Source organism: Myotis myotis, unplaced genomic scaffold (assembly GCF_014108235.1).
Source record: "Myotis myotis isolate mMyoMyo1 unplaced genomic scaffold, mMyoMyo1.p scaffold_m19_p_9, whole genome shotgun sequence".
Classification (NCBI taxonomy): Eukaryota; Metazoa; Chordata; class Mammalia; order Chiroptera; family Vespertilionidae; genus Myotis; species Myotis myotis.
This window is the reverse complement of record NW_023416401.1, coordinates 1,696,505-1,719,468: the sequence shown is the minus strand read 5'-3', so window position 1 is coordinate 1,719,468 and position 22,964 is coordinate 1,696,505. Positions and strand designations below refer to the sequence as shown.

Below are 22,964 nucleotides of genomic sequence, written 5' to 3'. Positions count from 1 at the left end.
TCAATTCTCTTGGATCTATACCTGGAGTGGAATTGCCAGGTCACGTGGTAACTGTTTAACTTTGTGAGGAATTGCCAGATGGTTTCCCACCGCTCTGTCCCTGGGTACAACCCCAATAGCATTTATGAGAGTTTCGTTTTCTCCGCAGTTGCCCATACGTGTTACTTCCTGTAGTTTTTTAAATTGCTATAAGCATCCTAATCGGCGCTGGCCACTTAGTCTTGTTGTTAGTGTGCCTTGTAATTTTTAATTGAATGCCAGGCATTACGAATGAACAGTTGTAGGGATTCTGTTGGCTATTTTCCTCTGAGATTAAGTTTCTTTGGTAGGCGGAGCACTAGGGGATCCCCTGGAGCCTTTTGAGGGTTCCCTCTACGATGTTTAGGGTTGATCTACTTCCGTTTTGACCTTAATCTGTGGCGAAGGCTTTTTGGACGTCTCAGGAGAGAGCGTGGGTTGTTTATGGAGGCTCTTCTACCTTGTTGGGGCCTCAACCGCAATCTCTGCCCCCCTCGTCCTGGGCAGACCCTCGCGCTCCCCAATTGCTGTTTTCTTGAACCCCCGCTCTGGTTCTTTAGTCTCCAGCTCTCTGGTCCCCAGACTGATGTTTTCCACTCAGTGCAGTGGGCCTGCCCCTTCCCATGGTGCTCCCTACTTTCCGCTACACAGCTGGGCCGGGAGAGCGGGGTGGGGAGAGCGGGGCGGGGAGAGCTGAGTGGGGAGAGCCAGGCCAGGAGAGCCAGGCCAGGAGAGCGGGCGGGGAGAGCCGGGCGGGGAGAGCTGGGCCCGGGAGATCCTGCAGCTGAGCTGGCTCCCCGCTTTGCGGGCCCAGCCCCCCTGCCTCTGCGGGCCTTGTTGTCACGTGTGTCTGGATAACCTCTGTTAGCAGGAGGGCTAGAGAGAAGCTCTCTTACTATGATGGGAACTGTAGTCCTTACGTTGTATGAGTTGAGTCGCAGGAAAGTGAAAAACTGGTACCTATTGAGAGTGAGAACATGAATTTTCAATAGGAAATTGGATACGACAATAGGAGGAAGGACGTTTATTTTCACGCGAGGGTCCGGGTCAGCCATATTTGAAGGATGATAAAGGATACTTCAGAATTAGGAATATGTGACACTGAGTTGATATTTGGTAATTTTTTTGAAAATGGAACAAGATCACTAAGTGTTTTTTAAGAATTAAGATGAGAATTAAAGAGAAAATACTGAATGAAGCGCACTTCTACTTGGATTCGGTAGTGAAGAGGCTGAGATGGTGAGTGTTGAGTGAGTGCTGTTCGAGCAGCCCCTGGCTGTGTTTGGCCCGTTGGTGACTCACTGAAGGTGGAGGGCTCCCGTGTGAGGGCTGAACAACAGCGTTGGGGGGGGGGGGGGGGGCTGTGGGCAAGTGTCTGGTGTGCAGACCGTCACTCACTGGCTCTCGAAAACTGGAGCCGTGGGATGCCTGGTGATAGGAGTAGAGGCTGTGCCTCGGGCACAGAGAAGGAGGGGAGGAAGGCCGCCATCGGTCTGAAAAGGCACTGCCCTGTCCTCCTGCTTACAAAGCGGGGTTTGGAGAGAGACTGACCATTTGCTTTCCCATCACACTGTCCCCAGAGGGGCGGCAGGTGGTCTCTGTGTTCCCTGCGCCCTTGGTGAACTCTCAAGGTCAGGCAGTGATTTCTTCACACTTTCATTAGGACGGTTGCCAGAGGCCTTCGGCGGCAGCTGCCTCTCCCCGCGGAGGCCATCAGTAATGCTCCGAGCTGGGAGCAGGGGCACAGCCTGCGGGCTGAATGCTGAACGCAGCCTGGGCGGTTGAAAGCATTTCCCCGCCAAAACCACTTCCCCTCCAAACACCGGAAAGTATATTACGTTTTGGGTCTTCTAGTTCTTTAATAATTTTTTGTTACTGTTTTTTTTTCCCCCCAGGTAAAATTCATCATTAATAGTAAACACATCTAAATATATTTATAATGAAAGGATACTTAATTTTTAAAACAATTTAAATAACAGCAATGGACACATTAGAGATCCTTACACATAATAAATGGAAATTCTTTTTGTATAGAATGTTAGAATGTTTATTTTCATCATTGAGATTTTATAAACTAAAATATACTTGTATTGTGTTCTTGTGGTCTGAGGTGGACAGGTGATATATTCATGCTAATGATATTGTGAAATTTGGGGAGTATATTAAATATTTTACTAAGCCTGTGACTAAAATGCATTTAAACAAATTGAAATGCATTTGTTTTTGCTCCTATTAACAATATAGGCAACTGCTATCCCACATGCACCTTGACTGTGTCAAGTCTGACTTTCTCCTGTTTCCTACCCTGTCTTCTCGCAGCCACCCACCCAGAATCTGCCGCTGGGCCCCGGCGGGCTGAACCCAAGCGGCGCCCCGCCCCCTCCGCGCGCTCACAACATGCCTTCAGATGGGATGGTCGGCGGGGGGCCCCCTGCGCCCCACATGCAGAACCAGATGAACGGCCAGATGCCGGGTAAGGTTTTCTCCTCGAAGACATTAACACCAGGGTTGCTTAGCAACTGAAACGACATGGGGGCCCCCGGGATCCTAGATTGTTGATGACAAAACTGCTCCGAATGCCCCCGAGTCCGGGCTCTGAGAGTTTGTTAGCTGCCGAGCTACGTGACCTGTATTCAGTGTTTACCAGGCCGCCCTGGGGCTCGGCTGGCGCTGACACGCAGCTGCCTCTGATGAACAGAGCTGCTAAATTTAGTCCTGGAACCGGGCGGGAGGGCTGCTGGCGGAGCTTTCTGGAAGAACAAGGCATGGTGCCATGGCTAAAGCACTGAGGTCTGTTTATGCAAAGGTGTCCTAGCATTTGCCTGAGTTTTGTATTAAAAATGTCTTGGTCTCAGAAACAGTGATCCTGGAGCCACATGGGGAAAGAAACAAAGCCGTCTACAGGCTAAGGCAGCTCTCCTCACTGCTGGGGAAGCTGTACAGATAGATGTGTGTGTTTATAACATGATACAGACACGGACAGTGATGTTACAGCCAAATTAAAGGCTGAGAAATAATGTCAGCTTTCTTATGTCATGAGCCGTTTCCTTTACCATTTGCTCATTTTAAGTTCAGAGGCACGTAGGAGATATTTCCGGCCATTGGTGCTTATTTAATTCCCTTTTGCTGGTTTGAATTTTTCATCTGAAAGGTATCTTTAAACTGTTTTGTTTTTTAACAGCCACAGCCCATGACCATAATTTTTGGTGGGGTGTTTTCTGCAGTTAATATGGGAATATTTTTACTTTCTAACGACAAAGGTTATTTTCATTAACAAAGGAAAGTATCATACAAATAGCAGTAATGAAAGTAAATGAAAATAACAGAACACTTTATTTTTAAAATTAATAATTAACATCCTTAGGAGCATGTCCTCCTAGTGGTTGTGTTGGTTGGCAGCTTTGGTGAGTGGGGTGAGGGGCAGACAATGAAGGAAAAGGGCAGCGAGGGGAAGAGGACGGTCCATAGAGGGCTGATGGGGACTGGGGGGTAGGTGGCCATGGCGCCTTCTTCTATTTCCTGCCACAGCCGGTGCCCACACGCCCACACTGATCGGGAGGTAGGAATAAAGATGTGACTGCTTCTCGGGTTGTAGTCGGGAAGAATACTTTTGCTGAATTCACATTTAGTTCATCAGGACCCAGTATGTTTAAAACTGGGAGAGGTAGCAAGTTAGAAGTTTTGTGTTTATTTTATTTTTAATTTTGGATACCTTTAGGTAGGATTTTGACTTTTCCATATAACATACAGGCCTTAAATCCGAAGAAGCAGGTGAGCGGCCGTGTAGTTACTGTTAACATGACGTTTTGGTTTGTGTGTAAGGCCACCTGGAGGAGTGACTGTCTTTATAAGCCAGAGAGTCTCAGCTGGCTATGACCTGGGCCGGCAGAATACTGTGCATCTTCCAAAACAGCGTATTGATAGAGAGCTGGATTAAGTGTAGGAGGAGTTAGAAGTCCAGTTACTCGTATTTTCTTTATTTAAGAAGTTCTTTAGTGCATTTAGCCAACTATTCTGTTCACACAGATTTCTATCTAGGCTTTTACTATTTTAGTTTTGTTTTTAATATTTTATCTAAGTTGCAGAACTATTTATATGCTGCTTGTTCTTGGTCAAATAAGCTCAGTCTCAGGTTTCTTTGGGAAAATTAACTGGTTTTTAAAAAAAGGATAGTCCAGGCCTATGGTACCCAGATCAGAAGGTATCAGAAGGCACAGTCTCTGCCTCAGCAGACACTGTGTGCTGGGTTACTGGTGTCTGGTTGTCCTTCACCAGGTGCCCTCTGTGTATAAAACCTCCTATTATTCCAGAAACAGTAGCATGCATTAGGTAGTTACATGTCGTTTTTCCCCTCTTAATGGTGTATCTTAGAGATCATCCTATCTAATAATAGACAAACATGGTAATTAACCGTACCTCCGACACGCTTCCCATTGGCTAATCAGGGTGATATGCAAATTAACTGCCAACCAAGATGGCGGCCGGCAGCCAGACAGCTGAAGTGAACAGGAGGCTTGCTTGCTCCAGTGATGGAGGAAGCCAAGGTTCCCTGCCTGCCGCTGCTGGCCTCTGAGCTGCACTCTAAGAAACAATGTTGCAATTATAGAAGCTAAACAAACCCCAGAAACCTGCTTTCAGCCAGCCGGGCCTCAGAGCTGGAGCTGCAACAGTGTTTCAATTATAGAAGCCAAACAAACTCAGATACCTTCTTTCAGCAGCCGAGGTCTCAAAGCTGGAGCCGAGCCTCAGAGCTAAAGCCGGCTCTCAGTTCCAGTGACAGCCATAGAAGGTAAATAAATCCCAGAATAAAAAAAAAAAGAAAAAAAGGAGAGGTTGGGAGCTTCAGTCACCCGCCAGCCTGAAAACGGCCCTCAGCCCCTCACCCAGACTGGCCAGGCACCCAAGCGGGATTCCCACCCTGATCCGGGACACCCTTCAGGGCAAACCAGCCGGCCCCCACCCATGCACCAGGCCTCTATCCTATACAGTAAAAGGGTAATATGCAAACTGACCCTAACAGCAGAAGGACTGGGAATGACTGGTCACTATGGCACACACTGACCACCAGGGGGCAGATGCTCAATGCAGGAGCTGCCCTCTGGTGGTCAGGGCGCTCTCACATGGGAGGAGCTCTGCTCAGCAACAAGCCAGGCTGATGGCTGCCAGTACAGCAGTGGTGGTGGGAACCTCTCCTGCCTCCTCAGCAGTGCTAAGGATGTCCGACTGCAGTTTAGGCCTGCTCCCCGCTGGCAAGTGGACATCCCTCGAGGGCAGCCGGGCTGCCAGAGGGATGTCTGATTGCTATCTTAGGCCCAATCCCCCGGGGAGCGGGCCTAAGCCAACAGGTGGTCATCCCCTGAGGGGTCCCAGACTGCGAGAGGGCACAGGCCGGGCTGAGGGACCCCCCTCTCTCCCCACCAAGTGCACAAATTTTTGTGCACCAGGCCTCTAGTGAGAATATAAAGGTCTCTTTTAGAGACCACTCAGCATATAGGCTTGCCTCATTCTTCTTGGTGATGCATTGCACTCTTTTTTATGGATGCCTCTAAATTACGTGAGCAGATCCCTTCTGGTAGAAATATAGGTTATTCTTTATTATTAAAAATTACGCTGCTGCAAACATGTCTAAAATATAAGAAGACAAATAAGTAAACACACTATTTTGTGTGTGTACACACAGGCACACAAAACAGCTTGTATATTTATAAGATAAATTCCTAGAACTGAAATTGCTGAGTTAAAGTTACATGCATTTTCACGTATACATTCCCTGAACAATGTATGAAGGAACTTCTTCATAATAGTTGGCTCAAAACTTTTATCTTTGCTAGTCTGCAAGTTGGAAAGTGGGTCCCCTAGTTTTAACGTCCCTTTTTACATTATAAGCAAAGCAAACAGTCTGCTATGTTTATGGCTCCTGTGGTTTTTGTGTGAGCTGGTCATTCATGTCCTTTGCCCTTTCATTTGCTGCCGGTGGTGTTTTACTAGTTTAGTCTGTGATAGGACTTACTAAAAATTTTTCCCAGTTTATATTTCTATTATTTAATTTTGGTTTTGGTTGTTTTGGTCTTGTTCAATTTTTTTATTTTCATGTAGTCTAATTTATCGATCTGTATGACTGGATTTCCTGGCAAACTTAAGAAGGCCTTTCTATTTCATTATTTTAAAAATTTTCCTCTCTAAAATTTTCTTTCATGGTTTCTTTTCTTTTCCTTTCTTCTTTCTTAACGTTGAATTTTTTAGTCATCTGGAATTAGTCTTCATGGAAGTAATGTGGTAGGAATCAACTTGGTTTTTTCCAGGTGGCTGCTCAATTGTCACAACATCATTTATTGAATTACCTTCCTTTTGTCCACCGATACTTAGTGTCACCACTGTCATTATTTACTGAATTAGCATTTGGGCCTCTTTTTAGACTCTGCTCTGGGCTCATTGATCTTTTAGTTTATTTATGTGCTAATGCTACAATTTTTTTTCTTAATGAAATTTAACTTTCATTTTTTTTCTTTTAAAAAAAATATTTTTATTGGTTTCAGAGAGGAAGGGAGAGGGAGAGAGAGATAGAAACATCAGTGATGAGAGAGAATCATTGATCAGCTGCCTTCTGCACGCCTCTTACTGGGGATCGAGCCCACAACACGGGCCCTTGACTAGAATTGAACCTGGGACCCTTCACTGAGACAAATCTGCTAGGGCGAATGCTACACACTTTTAATTCCACCAACTTTATTTTTTGTTCTCTTATAAAATTAGTCCTCCCTTATTTCTCTTTTTTCAGGATGTTTTTGGCTTTTCAAAAGAATTAGTTTCTTAATCTGTAAAATGGGCATAACAACATTCACCTCACAGTGTCTGCTATCATTCATGTAAAGCATTTTCTTAGTTTACTATTGATTAAATACTAAAGTTATTGCTTGGTATTATTACTATGGTAATGCAAAAAAAAAAACAAAAACATTTTAAGGTCCTTTTATGCAGACCCTGTGTCTAACTTTCGTATTTTGGTTTTGACCCCTTTCTTCAAAGGGCCCAACCATATGCCTCTGCAGGGGCCTGGGCCCAGCCAGCTCAACCTGACCAGCAGCTCCATGAGCATGCCCGCCAGCAGCCACGGCTCCATGGGCGGCTACAGCCACGCCGTGCCGTCCTCCCAGAGCGTGCCCGTGCAGAGCCAGATGACCATGAGCCAGGGCCAGCCCATGGGAAACTACGGCCCCCGACCAAACATGAACATGCAGCCCAACCAAGGTAACGAGCTGTGTGTCCCTCTCACCCGCGTGCGGCATCAGCCTTGGAAAGAAAACAAAACTTCCAAGTTGTTAGCTGATGTATAAAAATGTAAGTTGGATGTCAGTAGCAATTAAAAGGAATGTTGAGTTTGACATCAGCTTAAAATACTCTTTTATTTTTTACATTTAGAAGTTAAGTTGCTTAATTTAACTTTTTATGTAAGCTTATTTATTTTTATGTCTTTGATATTTATTTGAGATGCTGTATTTTTGGATTTTTTAAAAAAAAGTTAATCAATGCATAACTTGAACGCTAATCAATGAAAGCTTTAGAGCTAGAAAATTGAGAAAATAGAATTTTATTGTTGTAAGTACAACCCTGAACAATTTACCTACTCTTTTGGTTCATTTTACCTGTGAAGGATATATTAATTTCTATGGATTTCCCTTGATTTACATGGATGTTTTCTGATGCCGAGTTTCAGTATGTAAAGGTAATTGTCACATAATTTGTTACTACAGCGTTTAGTGGAGGTGCTGCTCTCTTCTTGCATTAGACTGGTGTGAAGTCTATTAGCGTTTATTACAGTCTCAGAGAATGGAATTGTTACCATGTTTCTCTTTTAAGTATTCTTGTGAATAATAGCTAGAAACCGGTAAGTGGCGCTCTGTTCTGCTAATTGCCTGTTAAACATGTGGCATATTGCCAGCCTAAAGCTTTCTCAATTATGAAATGTGGTGAGGTTATGAGTATAAGATAGATTTCATGTATTTGCAATAAAATTTTCTAGATTTTGATTATGATAAGTCACTAAAGTGAATTCAGATAAAGGAAGTCAGTGTTAATCTTTGGTAATTCTTTGTGATGAAATAATATATTCTAAATTTTAAATATTAATACAAGATATTTTATGTAATTTTGATGAGGTATACTGAAAACAAAGGGAGACAAAGGTAAATTGTCAGTCAGTGAGAGAACTGGTGCTGGCTTCATTCCTCTCCCAGGTGCAGTGCCCGGACGGAGTGTGGCTCCTCTTGGGTCAGGTGGGTCAGGTGGAGCTCCGCGGTCTCTCCGTCCAGCTGAAGCCAGGAGACGCACACAGTTGATAGCGATTCTGACAGCAGCCACAGCCAGGTTGACACGCTTCTTAGAAACTAGCTGAGAAAAGTCAGAGTATACTCACAAACGGAGGCTGCTGCAGTGTAGGTTGCTATGATAAAAGGTTTGAAGAAGAAGAAAACAATGCTTGCAGCAAGATGGGTGTAGGAGAATAGTTACTGTTTTCGGAGAAAGGAGTTGTATTCATAGGAATTGTTCATTTCAAACTTAAGGACCGACTATTCTTTTTAAAAAACGTCATCTTTTGTGCTAATGTGTAGTTTTTTCTTTTACTATAATTGTTAACATTATTTTTTGCTTTGTTCCCATAATTTATGAATTTTGTAATAGAAAGAAGACTTCAGAAAATGACTATCTAGGGATCTGATTTAAGGAAATATAAGTTACTTTTCAAAAGGGAGAGTAGGATGGAAATAAGTGAAGAAATTTTCAACGTATTAAAAAATCTCTTCAGGAAAAATAAAATACTTTCAGTTAAGATTTGATATTTTAGAATCAAAGAAAATTATAATTACAATAAAAAAATTATACTAGGTTTTAGCAATGTCTACTCTCAATCATGAAGAAATAAGTGTCAGTAACTAAAGTTCTTGGTACTTATGTTTTAATACTTTTTAATTCATTCATGAGAATATTTCTAAAACTTTCATGTTATAAAAATTTCTCTTTTAATGAACTGCCCCTATTTTTACTATGGAAAATCTATCATGGTTATAAGTTTCATTGGTTGCTTTGAAATTCAGCTAAATTGTACTAGTTGTAGTGACTTTACTAAGCTTTTAAGAGTTTTCTTAGTTACTTGGCTCTTGTTTTTTATTTTTGTTTTTGTATTTATAAATGTCTTCTTATAATTGTGTGTTTGGGGGGTTATCCTATACAATAAAAGCCCAATATGCTAAGTGTCCGACTGTTCGTTCGACCAGTCGCTATGACATGCACTGACCACCAGGGGGCAGGTGCTCCGACCAGTAGGTTAGCTTGCTGCTGGGGTCTGGCCAATCAGGACTGGGCGAGACAGGCCGGACACGCCCTGGAGCCAACCTCCCGTGGTCCTTCCTAGCTGGCTAATCTCCCACAGTCTCTTCCCGGCCTCTAAAATATTACTTCTAATTAATTTCCTTTCAATGTGCATGAATCCGTGCACCAGGCCTCTAGTATGACAAAAAGATTTTTGTATTTCTCCTAAGATGTTAATATTATATGAACAAGATCATGTGCATGTTTTGTGTTTCTCCAGGTCCAATGATGCACCAGCAGCCTCCTTCCCAGCAGTACAACATGCCCCAGGGTGGTGGGCAGCACTACCAGGGCCAGCAGCCGCCCATGGGGATGATGGGCCAGGTCAGCCAAGGCAGTCACATGATGGGCCAGAGGCAGATGCCGCCCTACAGACCGCCCCAGCAGGGTAAGGGCCCCGCTGGGAATGGCCGCGTCATAGAAATAACAGTTGGGAGGCTTTCCATTTAGTGAACTTTTCATCCAGGCAAGGTTAGGGCTTGTATTTCTAGACCGGAGGCCCGGTGCACACATTTGTGCACGGGTGGGGTTCCTTGGCCTGGCCAGCGATCGGGGCTGATCGGGGCTGTCTCGCCCAGTCCCACTCAGGGCCGATCGGGGCGGGCCAGCCTCGGGGAGGGACCATGGGAGGTTGGCTGTGGGAGCTCACTGACCACCAGGGGGCAGCTCCTGCATTGAGCGTCTGCCCCCTGGTGGTCAGTGCACATTATAGCCACTGGTTGACCGGTTGTTCGGTCGACTGGTCATAACGGTCACTTAGGCTTTTTATATATATATATAATTTTATATATATATATACACACACACACACACACACACACGTGTGTGTGTGTGTGTGTGTGTGTGTGTGTGTGTGTGTGTATATATGTGAGTATATATATATATATATATATATATAAATTAAAAAAAACACCACTGTATATTTTTTTCCTGAGAGGTAGTGGATACAGTAGGTACAAAGGGTTACAAATTGGGTAGGAACTTCCTGGTATTCAGCTTTCCTTTAATCTTTTCTGGGAAAAGATTACATCATAAAATTTTGTATCAAAAGCTCATTTACAGCAGAAAATACTATTTTGTTGAGAATGTACTAAATTATATGGTCAGAAACAAACCCTAATTTATTTTAAATGCTGTAATATCAAAATAAAAAGGAAATTAATTTTCTACTAGTTTGACACTTTTTAAGAAGTTAGTGTTTGTGTTTGTGAGTTGGTATTACTTGATACTGCATGCATGGCCTGAGCATTAGTTGTGAAGTGTGTGGTGTTGGCTGTGTGTCTGTGTGTGTGTGCATAGAATAGTTAGAAGTATACGAACGCCAAAGCTTGGGAGGGGACTCGACAGCGGAGGAACGGACTCCCGTGACATGAGGTCAGGAAGAGGCCGTTGGTGCCCGAGGGCCGATGCTGACGTCTTGCCCTGTTGTGGTTTGCAGGCCCGCCCCAGCAGTACTCGGGCCAGGAGGACTATTACGCGGACCAGTACAGCCACGGCGGACAGGGTCCTCCGGAAGGCATGAGCCAGCAGTATTACCCTGATGGTAATCCCCCCGACGCGCACTCCCCGTGTCTGTCCCTGCCCATGTCACTGTAGGAGGCCGTCCGACATGGTGTGTGGCTGAAGAAACGAGCGGTGTGCCGCGCCCACACTAAGCACCAGTAGACTCGGCGTCAGCGACGCGCTGGGCCTCACCTGTCTCAGAGCCTGTCTCGTGTGCGTGTCCCGCAGCAGCGCCGTCGGGCCGTGCTCTGTTAGTGCCGTCCTTTCGTGAAGGAGGATCCTTTTCTGTTTGAGTTGTTCCTTTGAACCCAAACTGACGTTATCGATTTACCTTTTTAAGTAACAGCTTTATTGAGATAGTTCATAGACCAGAAAGTGCACCTATTGGTTTACTTTTGTGCATGGTATACTATAAGTGCATAGACTTCCTCAAGTTTTTTTCTGTCTCATCATTTTAGTTGATTTTGCGTGCTTCTTAAAGAACTATGGTTTGTAAACAGTAGCATTTGCATTGAGGAACCTTTTGGAGGCTAAATTATATGCAGAACATAGTTGTATATAGAGTTAGTGGAAAAGGAAAGGTAGAAAACAAGTTCATTTTAGGTATTTAGTTTAATGGAGTACTTTTCAGTTGGAGGCGGCGTTGCGAGTGGCTGGTAGAGGTGGCCGCACCCGCTGGCCAGCCCGGGGCCTGTCGCTGTCCCGCGCCGCCTTTCCGGCTCGCAGGCGGCGAAGGGGAGGGAGCCCACACACAGGCGCCCACGTCAGAGCCATGGGTCTTGTCAGCCCAGGGTTTGCGCAGTCCTCACTGACGTCGTCTGCTCCGGGGTGGATGCGAGGAAAACGCTTCAAAAGAGAAGCTAGGGAAGCTGAGGGTTACAGCTGAAGGGTTGGCTCCAGGAACTGGAAGCCGATGCAAACGAGCAAGAAGATACAACTTGGTGTCTAAGAAATCATTTTGCCGCCAGGTTTTATCAGCGTGAACCCTGAAAGCACGTGGTGGCAGGACGTGGGTTCCCGGAGGCTGTGCGTGCGTCCAGGCCCCGCAGCGCCCACCTGCACAGCTGCACGCAGCGCCTGTGGGTGCGGATATGTGTGGTGATTCTGGTTAGAAAGTGACTTTTTTTTTTTTTTCCCTCAGGGTTTCTTGCCCCGAATTATTCAGAGTGTTGTGGTTTTTAGTTTTACACGTAGACATTGTATTAAGTAATTTCTTAGACGATCGATATTTTAAAAAGGTGAAATCTAGGTTCTTAAATTTTATTAGGAAGTTTGCTGAATATTGATTGGTTTGTTTAACTTTTAAAATATATTTTAAGTAATTGAGTTGAATTTGGTACTGTTAGTTTGGTTGGCCCTGAGTATGTCCTGAAATATGAAATTTGTATTGTTATAAATAGGATCTTCCTATATAAAATAGATGTTATTTTTGTAAATATCAGAACTTTAAAGTTCTATAAATAACACATCTTATTTCATTGGGATTTAAAATGTTATCTGGTATCATTTTGCATAGGTGTGTATTAATGTTTGTCTGACATTTACATAGATTCTTTGTTCTATTTACAATGACTAATTCTCTTAGACATCATTAGATATTTTCTTACTCTGTTTATTTTTTATTTTTAAAAAATATTTTTATTGATTTCATAGAGGAAGGGAGAAGGAGAGATAGAAACATCAATGGTGAGAGAGAATCATTGGTCGGCTGCCTCCTGCACACCCCCTACTGGGGATCAAGCCTGCAACCCAGGCATGTGCCCTGACGGGAATCGAACCGTGACCCCCTGGTTCATAGATAGATGTTCACCCACGGAGCCACCACGGCCGGCTCTGACCCTGTTTAGATATGTGTGCCGTAAACATGTCGATGGGAGCTGGCAGACGTTCTCTGTAAAGAGCCAGAGAGAAAGTCTTTTCGTCTTTGTTTGCCACATGCTATTGATCTCAGCCACTGGACTCTTGTCGCAGCAGGAGAACAGCTATGACTATAAGCAGGCAGGCGGGGTTAGGCTGCAGGCCTGGCTTGCTGGCCCTCAGTTCAGATATTGATGAGATGGTGTAGGGACATTGGAGCCTAGAGCCCTGAGTATCACACTTACTCATAGCTGTGCTCCTCCTCCCTCAGTTAGGGAGTCCACTGAATCGTAGCTCAGACCTTCGCCAGCTGAAAGGTTATTCCCTGCATTGCTTGGCAATTTGATTCAAAGGACTGGAGTATCGATCTTCGCTGAACTCCAGTCATCTTACAGGCGAAACTTATCGTGTCTTCAAAGGAAAGGTGTACTCCACTTGATACAGTATTAACTTCATCGAGGTGTATGTTTACGTTACCCTAGAAATATTTCCTGTGGGCTTCTAGAATGGCAGCATTAAGCATTATATTTTTGCATCTAGAAATATTTTGAGATACTGTATTTTATTCAAGTAAATAGAGTGTGAAAAATTTGTTTCAGTTTTTTTCAGGGTAAGAAATTTATGGAGCTCTTTTGTATTTTACATTATTTAGCATATGCTGTGGCATTGGCACCCAGAACTGGTGTTTGACAAAATATGATAATTGTTTCCTTTGTTTATTGGAATTTAATTCAAGTTATTTACATATGAAAGGCCTAAATGCTTTCATTCTCTTTAAAAAAATGGAAGATAAAGTTTTTCTCTCTTCAAATGAGGATTATCAGAGTTAAGACTAAGGGTAATGTTTTTAAAATTACTGTTTTTTGCTTTTAAGAAAACTTGCAAGTTATCTCGATCTGAAAACAATCACGTTGGTAAATATTTGGCTAATGCAATTGAAATTATTTTTTATGTATTTCCATTTCTTTCTCTCTTTTTCAGTTTCATCTGAAAGTTTAAATCTATGTAGGGTTTTCACTCAGCGGCCATTAACGTTTCTCCCTGTCTCTTGTCGAATTGATGTAGGTCATAATGGTCACGGTTATCAGCAACCGTCGTGCCCTGAGCAAGGCTACGATAGGCCTTACGAGGATTCCTCACAACATTACTACGAAGGAGGTATCGCTGTACCTTCGCGCACACGCACGCCCTCCCGCAGGACCCGCAGCCTTGCCCGGGCCTCCGTGCACAGCTCCCGCAGAGCAGTAGCTGCTGCCTGTCCGGAGAGTTACAGGGAGCCCAGGCCCTGAGCCACCTCCGTGCAGATCCTCACAATGTGTAACCACGACCTGCCGTTTCTAACGACAGTAAAAGGACTGAAACGGTTACAAGTAGTCGCTTCCCCAGTGGAAGTTTTCTCCCTGAACACAAACCCAGCTCTCCAGTGTCGTGTGTGTGTCCCACATGTATGGTCTCCCTACCAGTGTAGTGCCGTAGGAAGCAGCTTGCTGACCTCGTGTAGCTAGCGTGTGCTCTCGTAGTGTCTTTAATTTTGTCTTTTTATTTTATTTAGCTTAGTCATGATCTATGACTGATGTTCCAGTCAGTGTCATGCTCGTATGGCAGAGGCGCTGGAATGCTGCAGTTGAACCTTGCAAATTGGCTTTAACTGCAGTGTGTTTGGCCGAAACCCTTCTGTTTGGTTTGAGTTTTTTCTTTGTTTTGTTAACTTTAAGAGATCAGTATGGCGTTTTATTTTGTTCTTGTGTTGTTGGCTCTGCATCTGGGAGGAAAGAGCTCGTCTAGCCCGCTTCTCAGCCTCCCCTCTTCTCCGCTCCCTGCAGGAGGCGCGCAGTACGGCCAGCAGCAGGAGGCCTACCAGGGCCCGCCGCCCCCGCAGGGCTACGCGCCGCCGCCACAGCAGTACCCGGGCCAGCAGGGCTACGCCGGCCAGCAGCAGGCCTACGGTGAGCTGCCTCCGCGCTCAGCTCCAGAGCATGGGTGCTTGCCATTTCTGAAAAGTCACAATTCTGCCTCAGCCTAGCGGTGTCCAGATAAAGTGCTCTCGGATGAACTGCTAATCTATTTAAAAAGAAACAAACTAGAGATGATTCAGTTCCCACAGGCGTGCCCTGGAGCCATGCACAGGGCAAGACACAGGGACCCGGACCCGCTGTGCTCACGGCCACCGCCAGCTCTGCACGGGCCTGGACACCCGATGGCGTGGTTGTTCACTGCCCTTGTCTGCATAGTCCAGTGAGCAAGTCTCTTTCTACAACTGGTGGCTGTTGTAACTGCTCTTAATTTTTGGAGGACCCGCCAGACTGCTTTCCAGAGCGCTGGACCGGTTCCCACCAGCAGGGAGGGAGGGTCCCTCTCTCCACAGCCTCGCCACCGCGGGTATCGCTTGCCTTGTTGGTAACAGCCCCCCAGCAGGCAGGAGGTGGTATCTCATTGTAGTTTTGATTTGCATTTTCCTGGTGGCTAGTGGATCATGCATCATAGAAATGTACACTTGAAACCTATATGATCCTATTAACTAATGTCACTCCAATAAATGTAATGAAAAAAACTAGTGACCGTTACTGTGGAAGATAATACTGATTTTTAAAGTACAAATGCGGCCTGCTCAGAATGCATACAGAAGTGCTCTCTCATTCGCTCCCGGCGGCACCCACATCCACAGGGCGCAGTGACTGCAGCTGTGTGTCCTGCGAGGCAGCTGACGGCGGCCTGTGAGGAACTGGGCTCGATACGGAGTGGCAGTGGCGAGGAGCCGAGACCTCAGCCTTCAGTCTCAGGCGGCTGTAACAGTGTTGGAAATAGGAGACTACAGTTTCAGGGAAAGCAGTCGCCGTTGTTAATTTGACATCATCTAGCTAATGTGGCCTCGTTCTTACATCAGTGATGCCTTCTTTTTGTTGATGGATGTAAGCGCTGCTGTCACTGCCGCACCTCCACTGTGACAGCAGACCTAGGAGCCAGGGTCGCTGTGGCTGCCTTCAGATGGCACTGAAGCTCAGGCAGGTGTCGGGAGGCAGGCGTTTCCCCAACATGCCAGGTTCTGGTTTCTCCGTTTCACACATGACTTTAGAATGTCCCAGCAATTTCCTGGTTTTACAGAGAGACGTTCTCACTCTTCTCAAATGGAAACATTTAATGGCCATTGAGTATTTGTACTTTGAATAAATAGAGTGTTCTGGCTTTATTATATTTGCATGAAACAAATACGTAGCTAAATCAGATAAATGTATTGATTTAAGAGCAATAATTGTTTTCAATGGGAAGAGAGGGTAAAGAAAGTTAATGTTTTTGGTTCAAGTAGCTAACCACGGTTTTGTTAGATGTCAGGAACCCTAAAGAAGTTCCCATTTTGCTTATCCAGAGATTTCAGTTACCAAACTTTCTTCTAATAGAAAATTTAGAGTTTTAATAAGTGAATGTATAGCGACTTAAGTAAAATAATAGGCTGATGTCATTTATTTAAGCCTGAAAATGTATTGTTCTCTTTGGCACTTTCCTCTGCAATTGATGTTCTCATGGCAGGTGTTGAAAGGCTGTGGTAGAAACATGTGTAAGTACCAGACCTTTTTAGCTTCTGCTTTAGAAAGCATGCTTTGCAACAGATAATGGTAGAGTTCACGAAATAGACTTATTTGTTTGGTCAGCCTAATTAGTCCCTTGTCATCTTTGACATTTGAAATCATGCATTTTTGTGGGTTAGGTGTTAAAGGTGGTGGGCACACAGAGTATGATCTTGGGGTCAGGCTTCCCACATGCAGCTTGTAGCCTCCTAGCCTTCTTTACTTGGCCGGGAACGCTGTGACAGTGAGCGCGTCAGAGCAGAGCAGAGCTCTCCTTTGGTGATTGCCAATGTAAATCCAGATTCTGCATGTAAGATCATTCCTTTTGATTCTCCTGGTTATTGCACGTACACATTAGAGCTATACAGCTGTAAATATCACGATTCCCAAACTGTTCCAGTATTTTAGTTTGAATCTGCTTCTCGCCCTTTCTTTTATCTCTTGCTTATACTGGTTAACTTTCTCATAAAACAGGTGCTTTTATGAGCACTTCGAACACATCCAGGTGAACATTCTTAGCCTAGAATGAACTGCCTTCCGACTCCTGAATCTCTTACTCATCTTGACATGCACATTTTTAACGGCTGATGCAGAACACAATAGTTACCCTGAATCAAAGCCCCTGGTACGGAGTGGCATCCTTAAATGGCTTTCACTCTTATTATAACCTTTGGAATTTATTTCAAAAAGCATTTGAGAAAATCAAGATCCCAAACTACCCTTTTCAGCTTAGATATAAAGTACAGCCCCTCGTTCTAAACGCTTCTGGAGTTCTGGGAGTGATGTTCACCTGTGCTCTTGTTTATGCTGATTATTTTGCAGGTCCTTCCCAGGGCGGGCCAGGCCCTCAGTATCCGAACTACCCGCAGGGTCAAGGGCAGCAGTACGGGGGGTACAGGCCGACGCAGCCCGGACCACCTCAGCCCCCGCAGCAGAGGCCTTACGGATACGACCAGGTGGGTTGCTGGCCAGCGTGTGACCGCCTCATTGCTTGCGTGTCCTTGATTAGGTTAAACATTTTTACTTGAAGCTCATTTTTCCTTCTCCTGTTCATAACACATGAGTTGACCAACAAAACCCACTTTCTTTTAACTCTATTTCCTACACTGCTGGACAGGGGACGGAATACCGCTGACATGGAACAGCCTTCTAGGCGCCAGCGTTCGTTCAGATTCTCCTTCCCCTTCCCTTTCTCACTGCTCTCCCACCACACTCTTAACACCCATGGTCTCCCTCCTGTTCATGTTCCTGCTTCCTGCCTGCCCCGCCTCCGTCCCTGCACATGTCCCTGGTCTCAGGGCGCGATGAGCTGTCTTCCCTGCTGCCTCTCCTCCCGCCAGGTGGGTGGAGGCGTGGCTCTCACCGCCAGCCGCTCTCCTGGGCCCGGCGTCCGTCCGTCCGTCCGTCCGTCCGCAGGTCCCTCCTCCCCGCAGGGAGCTGCTCGGCCGCCGTCTGTGCCGGGCTGACTTTGTGAACCGTCTCAGACAGACTCCGAATTACAATAGCGAGGGCTTGTGATGCCGGCCGCTTCTTGAGGTGGAGTTCAGGTTCACTAGTGACTCTGGTCAGGACCATCGGGCTGTTCCCCACGTCCGCCCTGGAGCAGGCGCTGTTGGCGGGTCTGGGTTTCAGGGCCGCTGGGGGGTGAGGAACAGCTCGCACGGCGCCCAGCCAGAATGGAGGCGGGAGCCTTCCTCCCTCCCTCGTGCTCCGGCCCTTGGCTGACACTTCCCGCTGAAGTGATGGAGCAGAGGCCAGGAGGCTGCTCTGAGGGCGAGGACAGAGGCTGGCACTGAGGGCGAGGGTGGAGGCTGCACTGAGGGCGAGGGAGGAGGCTGGCACTGAGGGCGAGGACGGAGGCTGGCACTGAGGGCGAGGACGGAGGCTGGCACTGAGGGCGAGGGCGGAGGCTGCACTGAGGGCGAGGACGGAGGCTGGCACTGAGGGCGAGGGTGGAGGCTGGCACTGAGGGCGAGGGCGGAGGCTGCACTGAGGGCGAGGACGGAGGCTGGCACTGAGGGCGAGGGCGGAGGCTGGCACTGAGGGCGAGGCCGGAGGCTGCACTGAGGGCGAGGACGGAGGCTGCACTGAGGGCGAGGACGGAGGCTGGCACTGAGGGCGAGGACGGAGGCTGGCACTGAGGGCGAGGACGGAGGCTGCACTGAGGGCGAGGACGGAGGCTGCACTGAGGGCGAGGACGGAGGCTGCACTGAGGGCGAGGACGGAGGCTGGCACTGAGGGCGAGGACGGAGGCTGGCACTGAGGGCGAGGACGGAGGCTGGCACTGAGGGCGAGGACGGAGGCTGCACTGAGGGCGAGGTCGGAGGCTGCACTGAGGGCGAGGACGGAGGCTGGCACTGAGGGCGAGGACGGAGGCTGCACTGAGGGCGAGGACGGAGGCTGGCACTGAGGGCGAGGACGGAGGCTGCACTGAGGGCGAGGACGGAGGCTGCACTGAGGGCGAGGACGGAGGCTGGCACTGAGGAAGGACACTAGAGTCACCCTTCCCCTCACCTGTGTTTCAGGATGAGCGTTGGCTAAATGTTGCTGAACATAACTACGTAAAGTACATTGGTGTTCTAAGTACTTGAATTCTGTTCAGAGTGCAATAATCCACTAGATAGCTAGTGGCATGGGACAGCTGTTCAAGTAAGTCCACGTCTGTGGAAATGTAAACTTTTGGGGTACGAGGTCCTGTGGGGCTCAGGCATTTCAACTCTAGATACTTTGTTGGTTTAAGTAGTTACTGGGAGTTGGAGGGGGATTTAAGCAGGGGAAGCAAGCAGCTGATTATGTTCTTTCCAGTGAGTTCTGTTTTTGGAAAACAGGTGCTTTTATGAGCACTTTAAACACATCTAAGAAGCTTTGTTGAAATACTAGTACATACTTTCTGGTATGTTTCTCTTTTTTTTTTTTTACCTTTTTTCTTCTGTTTTACTTTCTCTCTAAAATCTAAACTCGGCAGTTGTATCCTGGACTCACCTGCCGGCCTGGTGGGACGTGGCCGCATCACCTGCTGGATGTCTGTACTCTTTCTCGCCGGTCAGCCACCTGGCTTCCAAGTCCACTTTGCTAAACGCAACAAAACAAATCAAACTTCCCTGGATTTTATGCACCGGCTGCCTCTCTGAGGCTTGGCCTCGGGGAAAGGCCACGTCTTCAGAAGGCTTTTTCCTTGACCTCCAGATACCTCTTATGCTTGCACTTGTCCCACGTATCTTCGCTGTTAATTCTTAATAGTAATGATAAGCTCAATAGTCACACGGTTGTCCCCCTGGCATCACATTTGTCTACTCAAATAGATCACACCAGAATTTAGAACCAGAACTTCTCCCTCGTTGTCCAAATCTGTCCAGCAGAATTCACCACACATTGAAACTTCCACTGTGTGATAGGTACTGTTCTGTGGTCAGAGGCTCTGAAATTCATTTGCAAGTGAATGTAATATCAGAAGAAATTACAGAGGTGCTATGTACCGAAATACTAGCAATTTTTGTTATAAATGCAATAGCTTTTATCGTATGGCAATGTTAAGATTTATTTGTGATTTTCTTGCCCAACTATTATCTAATTGTATTTTAAAATTTATCTTTTAGGGACAGTATGGAAATTACCAGCAGTGAAAGTTCTCACATTCCCGTGGCCAGCGCCTGCCAGAAGCCACACCCACGCAGCCCCGTGGACCCTCCGGGAAGAGCCCCTTCCATTGCACCCCGTTTTTGGAGAAGCCTTGGGCTCAGGGGCTGTGTCACCAGTTGGCGGCCGTGTGGCTTAGTTGCGTAAAAGCCTTTAGTAGCTCAAAAATACTCTTTAATTCCCCATTTCTACTCTAGATGGCAACATTGGACAGAAAATAGGCCGCAACCAATTGCAGTGGTTCCGGGACTGTTTCAGATGGACTGTTTCAGATGGACTGTTACAGGCTGGGGGTGCGAGCAGCTTTGTATGTTTTGCAGGTTAGGGGAATTTAATACTTTTCCACAGACGCTTTTGTAAGGGGGAGGGAAATGTACACTTTCTACAGTTAGCAATATTTTGTATATTATGTTTATTTCATGTGGTGAACATGCAGGCGGTACACTACGCGTGGGGCAGAGTCCGCAGTCCTGCTCCTGAGGGCGGGGTGTGTGGGCGCTTCATCGTGTCGGTCTCAGTGGTGAGGCTGCAGGTCCCGGAGGGAAGGCCGGCCTGCCCGCCCACCGTGGGTGTCCTCGAGGAAGTCGGACCCCTTACCTGCTAGCTAATCAAGGGATGCAGTTTTGAGTAAAAAGACGTTTTTTAAAGCTTTCCAGTTTTGTGGATTAAAACCTTTTTATAAAGATCACTTATAATACAGTTTTAAAATGTGAGGTAATAAGAATTCATGTGGGACCTGAAGAATCTTGGTAATAGTTTCAAGTAAATGGAATGGAATCCTCTCCTAAACCAGCAGTGAGTGGGAGTGGAGTGTTAGTTACCTTGTCAGTCAGGGAAGTTAGTGAAAGCAAAGCATTTTATAAACGAGATCAAAGAAGGGTCAGTATTGATTCGGTCATTTTAACATCAGGTCAGTTGGTTTATATACTAGAATAGTTCAGGAGACTTACAAACCTTTATTTCAGCTTTTTTAAACTGGAAATAATACCATTTATAAAGGGACACTTGATTTTCCCCTTTCTTGTGTTGGTTAATAGAACACAGAAAGGTGTGTAGGAAAATGCTTTGCTGGTGAGGCTGGTTAGGACCTGGATCGGAAGCATAGAGGGTGCATCTAGCTCACGTTGCCCGCTCGCCTGGCATAGTTAGCAGATGGAGACGCCGGTGCCTGGTTGTTGAGCTCAGTGCAGGGATATCGCATTAGGCAGGAGTCACGCATCGAGAGGTTTATAACCAGTTATTTCAGCAAATCTGAACGCATCCAGCCCAAAGGTAAGTTGCTATTTCCATCACGGTTGCCCCTGCCCAGGGAACAAGATGTATTCTTTACCACGGAATTGGTTTTCCCACTTCCAACGGGAAGCGAAACGGAGGGAGTGCCGTTCATTTGACTGAAGCGGAACCTACTGTGCCGCACACTGTAGTCGGAGAAGGGACGCCAGTGTCTCCGAGTACGGGAGTGCGTGTGGGTTCAGGTCGGGCAGGTCTCATTCTCAGCGAGGTCAGTAGGAAGTGGACATAGAGTCCGAGCGAGACGGCGCGGACGGCCTGACGGGTTGGGATGCGCGCGGTTCTGTGCCGGTTTCCACCACTGTGTACTTCGTTGCTATTTAAAACTGTACCAGCTCTAACGGAGGAATAAATTATTTGTGATTTTAATTTTCTCATTTGTTTCTTTAAATTAGATCTCTCTGACTGTTGTTTTGTCTGGAGACTCTGCTGTGGGTATTTTATAGAAGTGCGTCCAGTAGAAGCAGACTAGATTTGTATTCTAGGACTTGATCAAAATTCTCTTGCCATGCCCAAGTTAATTAGAATTAACTGTTCAGTAATCAGCATGTTGTGTGGGCTGTTTGTTACAGAATGCTTTCTCTGAAAATGAAGTCCATGAGGCTATCATCAGGATGACTGAATGAGATAAATGAGTTGAGGAGGCAAAATTGTACTAACCCAACCTGGTGTAGATATGTTATCTCATCTGAAGGAAGCTCAACTGACATTAAGAAATAATTTGTCTTGCCAGCCCATCTTCTGTTGTCTTATTCTCCTTTTAATGGAAACTAAAATTGCAATTTTAATAAGCAGAATTTCCTCCAGGACTCTCTTCCTGGAGACTAGTGCATTTGCAAGCTTTAATTGTTTTATAGCAGTCTTATTCCGTAGAAGTTTTTAATTGGCGGTGACAAAAATTACCTTACTCCTTGGGCGCCTGGGCGGAAGAGCTGTACCAGTAGCTTTCTACCACATTTGACATTCCCGTACAGACAATACATTTTAAAACTGAAATTTGTATTTTATCAAAATGTGCATTATTATAATGAAGAGATTATTAGAACAGCCCATAACATTCCAGAAGCAAAATATCACTAAGAAATGCAGGGTGATTATTGATCAACATTTAAAAATACTTCACTGTGTTAGTGTAGTTGTTTGAGAATACGTTAGTATTTTTTTGTAGAATTGTGGTGACACATTGTTTGTGGTTTTGTTTTTAATTTCTTAATGGGAGTTTCAAAGAAAAAGCTAAGTGGAGAGAATGGTATAATGAGCCCATGTGCCAGTAACCCGACTTAGCCACTTAGCAACTCTTGGCCAGTCTTGTGTTGCCTGTTCACCGACCCACCACTTGAAGAACACACTGTGTCCTTTAGTTATTTCTGTAAGTATCTTTAAAAGACAAGGACTCTTATAAAACACCTTGGTATTTAAGGACTCTTCCTGTTTCTGAAATTTTGTATTTTCAGTGTTAACACTGAATTAGAAACCATCTCAGAAATTGTATGAATCACCGTCTTTTCTTTCAATTTAAAGTCTTCATAGTTAAGACATTAGCAAAAATAGATAATACAGAAAGCGAACATTCTCCGTCATTTCATATCTCAAAGGTAATTATATTTCTTTCAACTTCATTTTACACATAGGAGCCAACATATATTATTGCTTTGTCTTTTAAAATAAAAATAGCATTATACTATTCATACTACTTTGCAACTTCCTTTTTTTTTAAAGTTAGAAATATCT

General features: G+C 45.7%; 1 protein-coding gene across 2 annotated transcripts in view; it reads left to right on the top strand.

Moving 5' to 3' along the window:
• SS18 (SS18 subunit of BAF chromatin remodeling complex) overlaps window positions 1-21,602 on the top strand; it is a 36,806-nt gene extending 15,204 nt beyond the window's left edge. The window contains exons 4-11 of one of the 2 annotated variants that reach the window (XM_036322196.1): window positions 2,338-2,491; window positions 7,045-7,266; window positions 9,605-9,772; window positions 10,823-10,927; window positions 13,810-13,902; window positions 14,568-14,690; window positions 17,130-17,263; window positions 19,904-21,602. In XM_036322196.1, coding sequence (XP_036178089.1) covers window positions 2,338-2,491; window positions 7,045-7,266; window positions 9,605-9,772; window positions 10,823-10,927; window positions 13,810-13,902; window positions 14,568-14,690; window positions 17,130-17,263; window positions 19,904-19,930 — 1,026 coding nt within the window. In that variant the 3' untranslated portion in view covers window positions 19,931-21,602. The remainder of the gene's footprint in view (window positions 1-2,337; window positions 2,492-7,044; window positions 7,267-9,604; window positions 9,773-10,822; window positions 10,928-13,809; window positions 13,903-14,567; window positions 14,691-17,129; window positions 17,264-19,903) is intronic. The other variant, XM_036322197.1, reaches the window with a different exon arrangement.
• The last annotated feature ends 1,362 nt before the right edge of the window (window positions 21,603-22,964 follow it).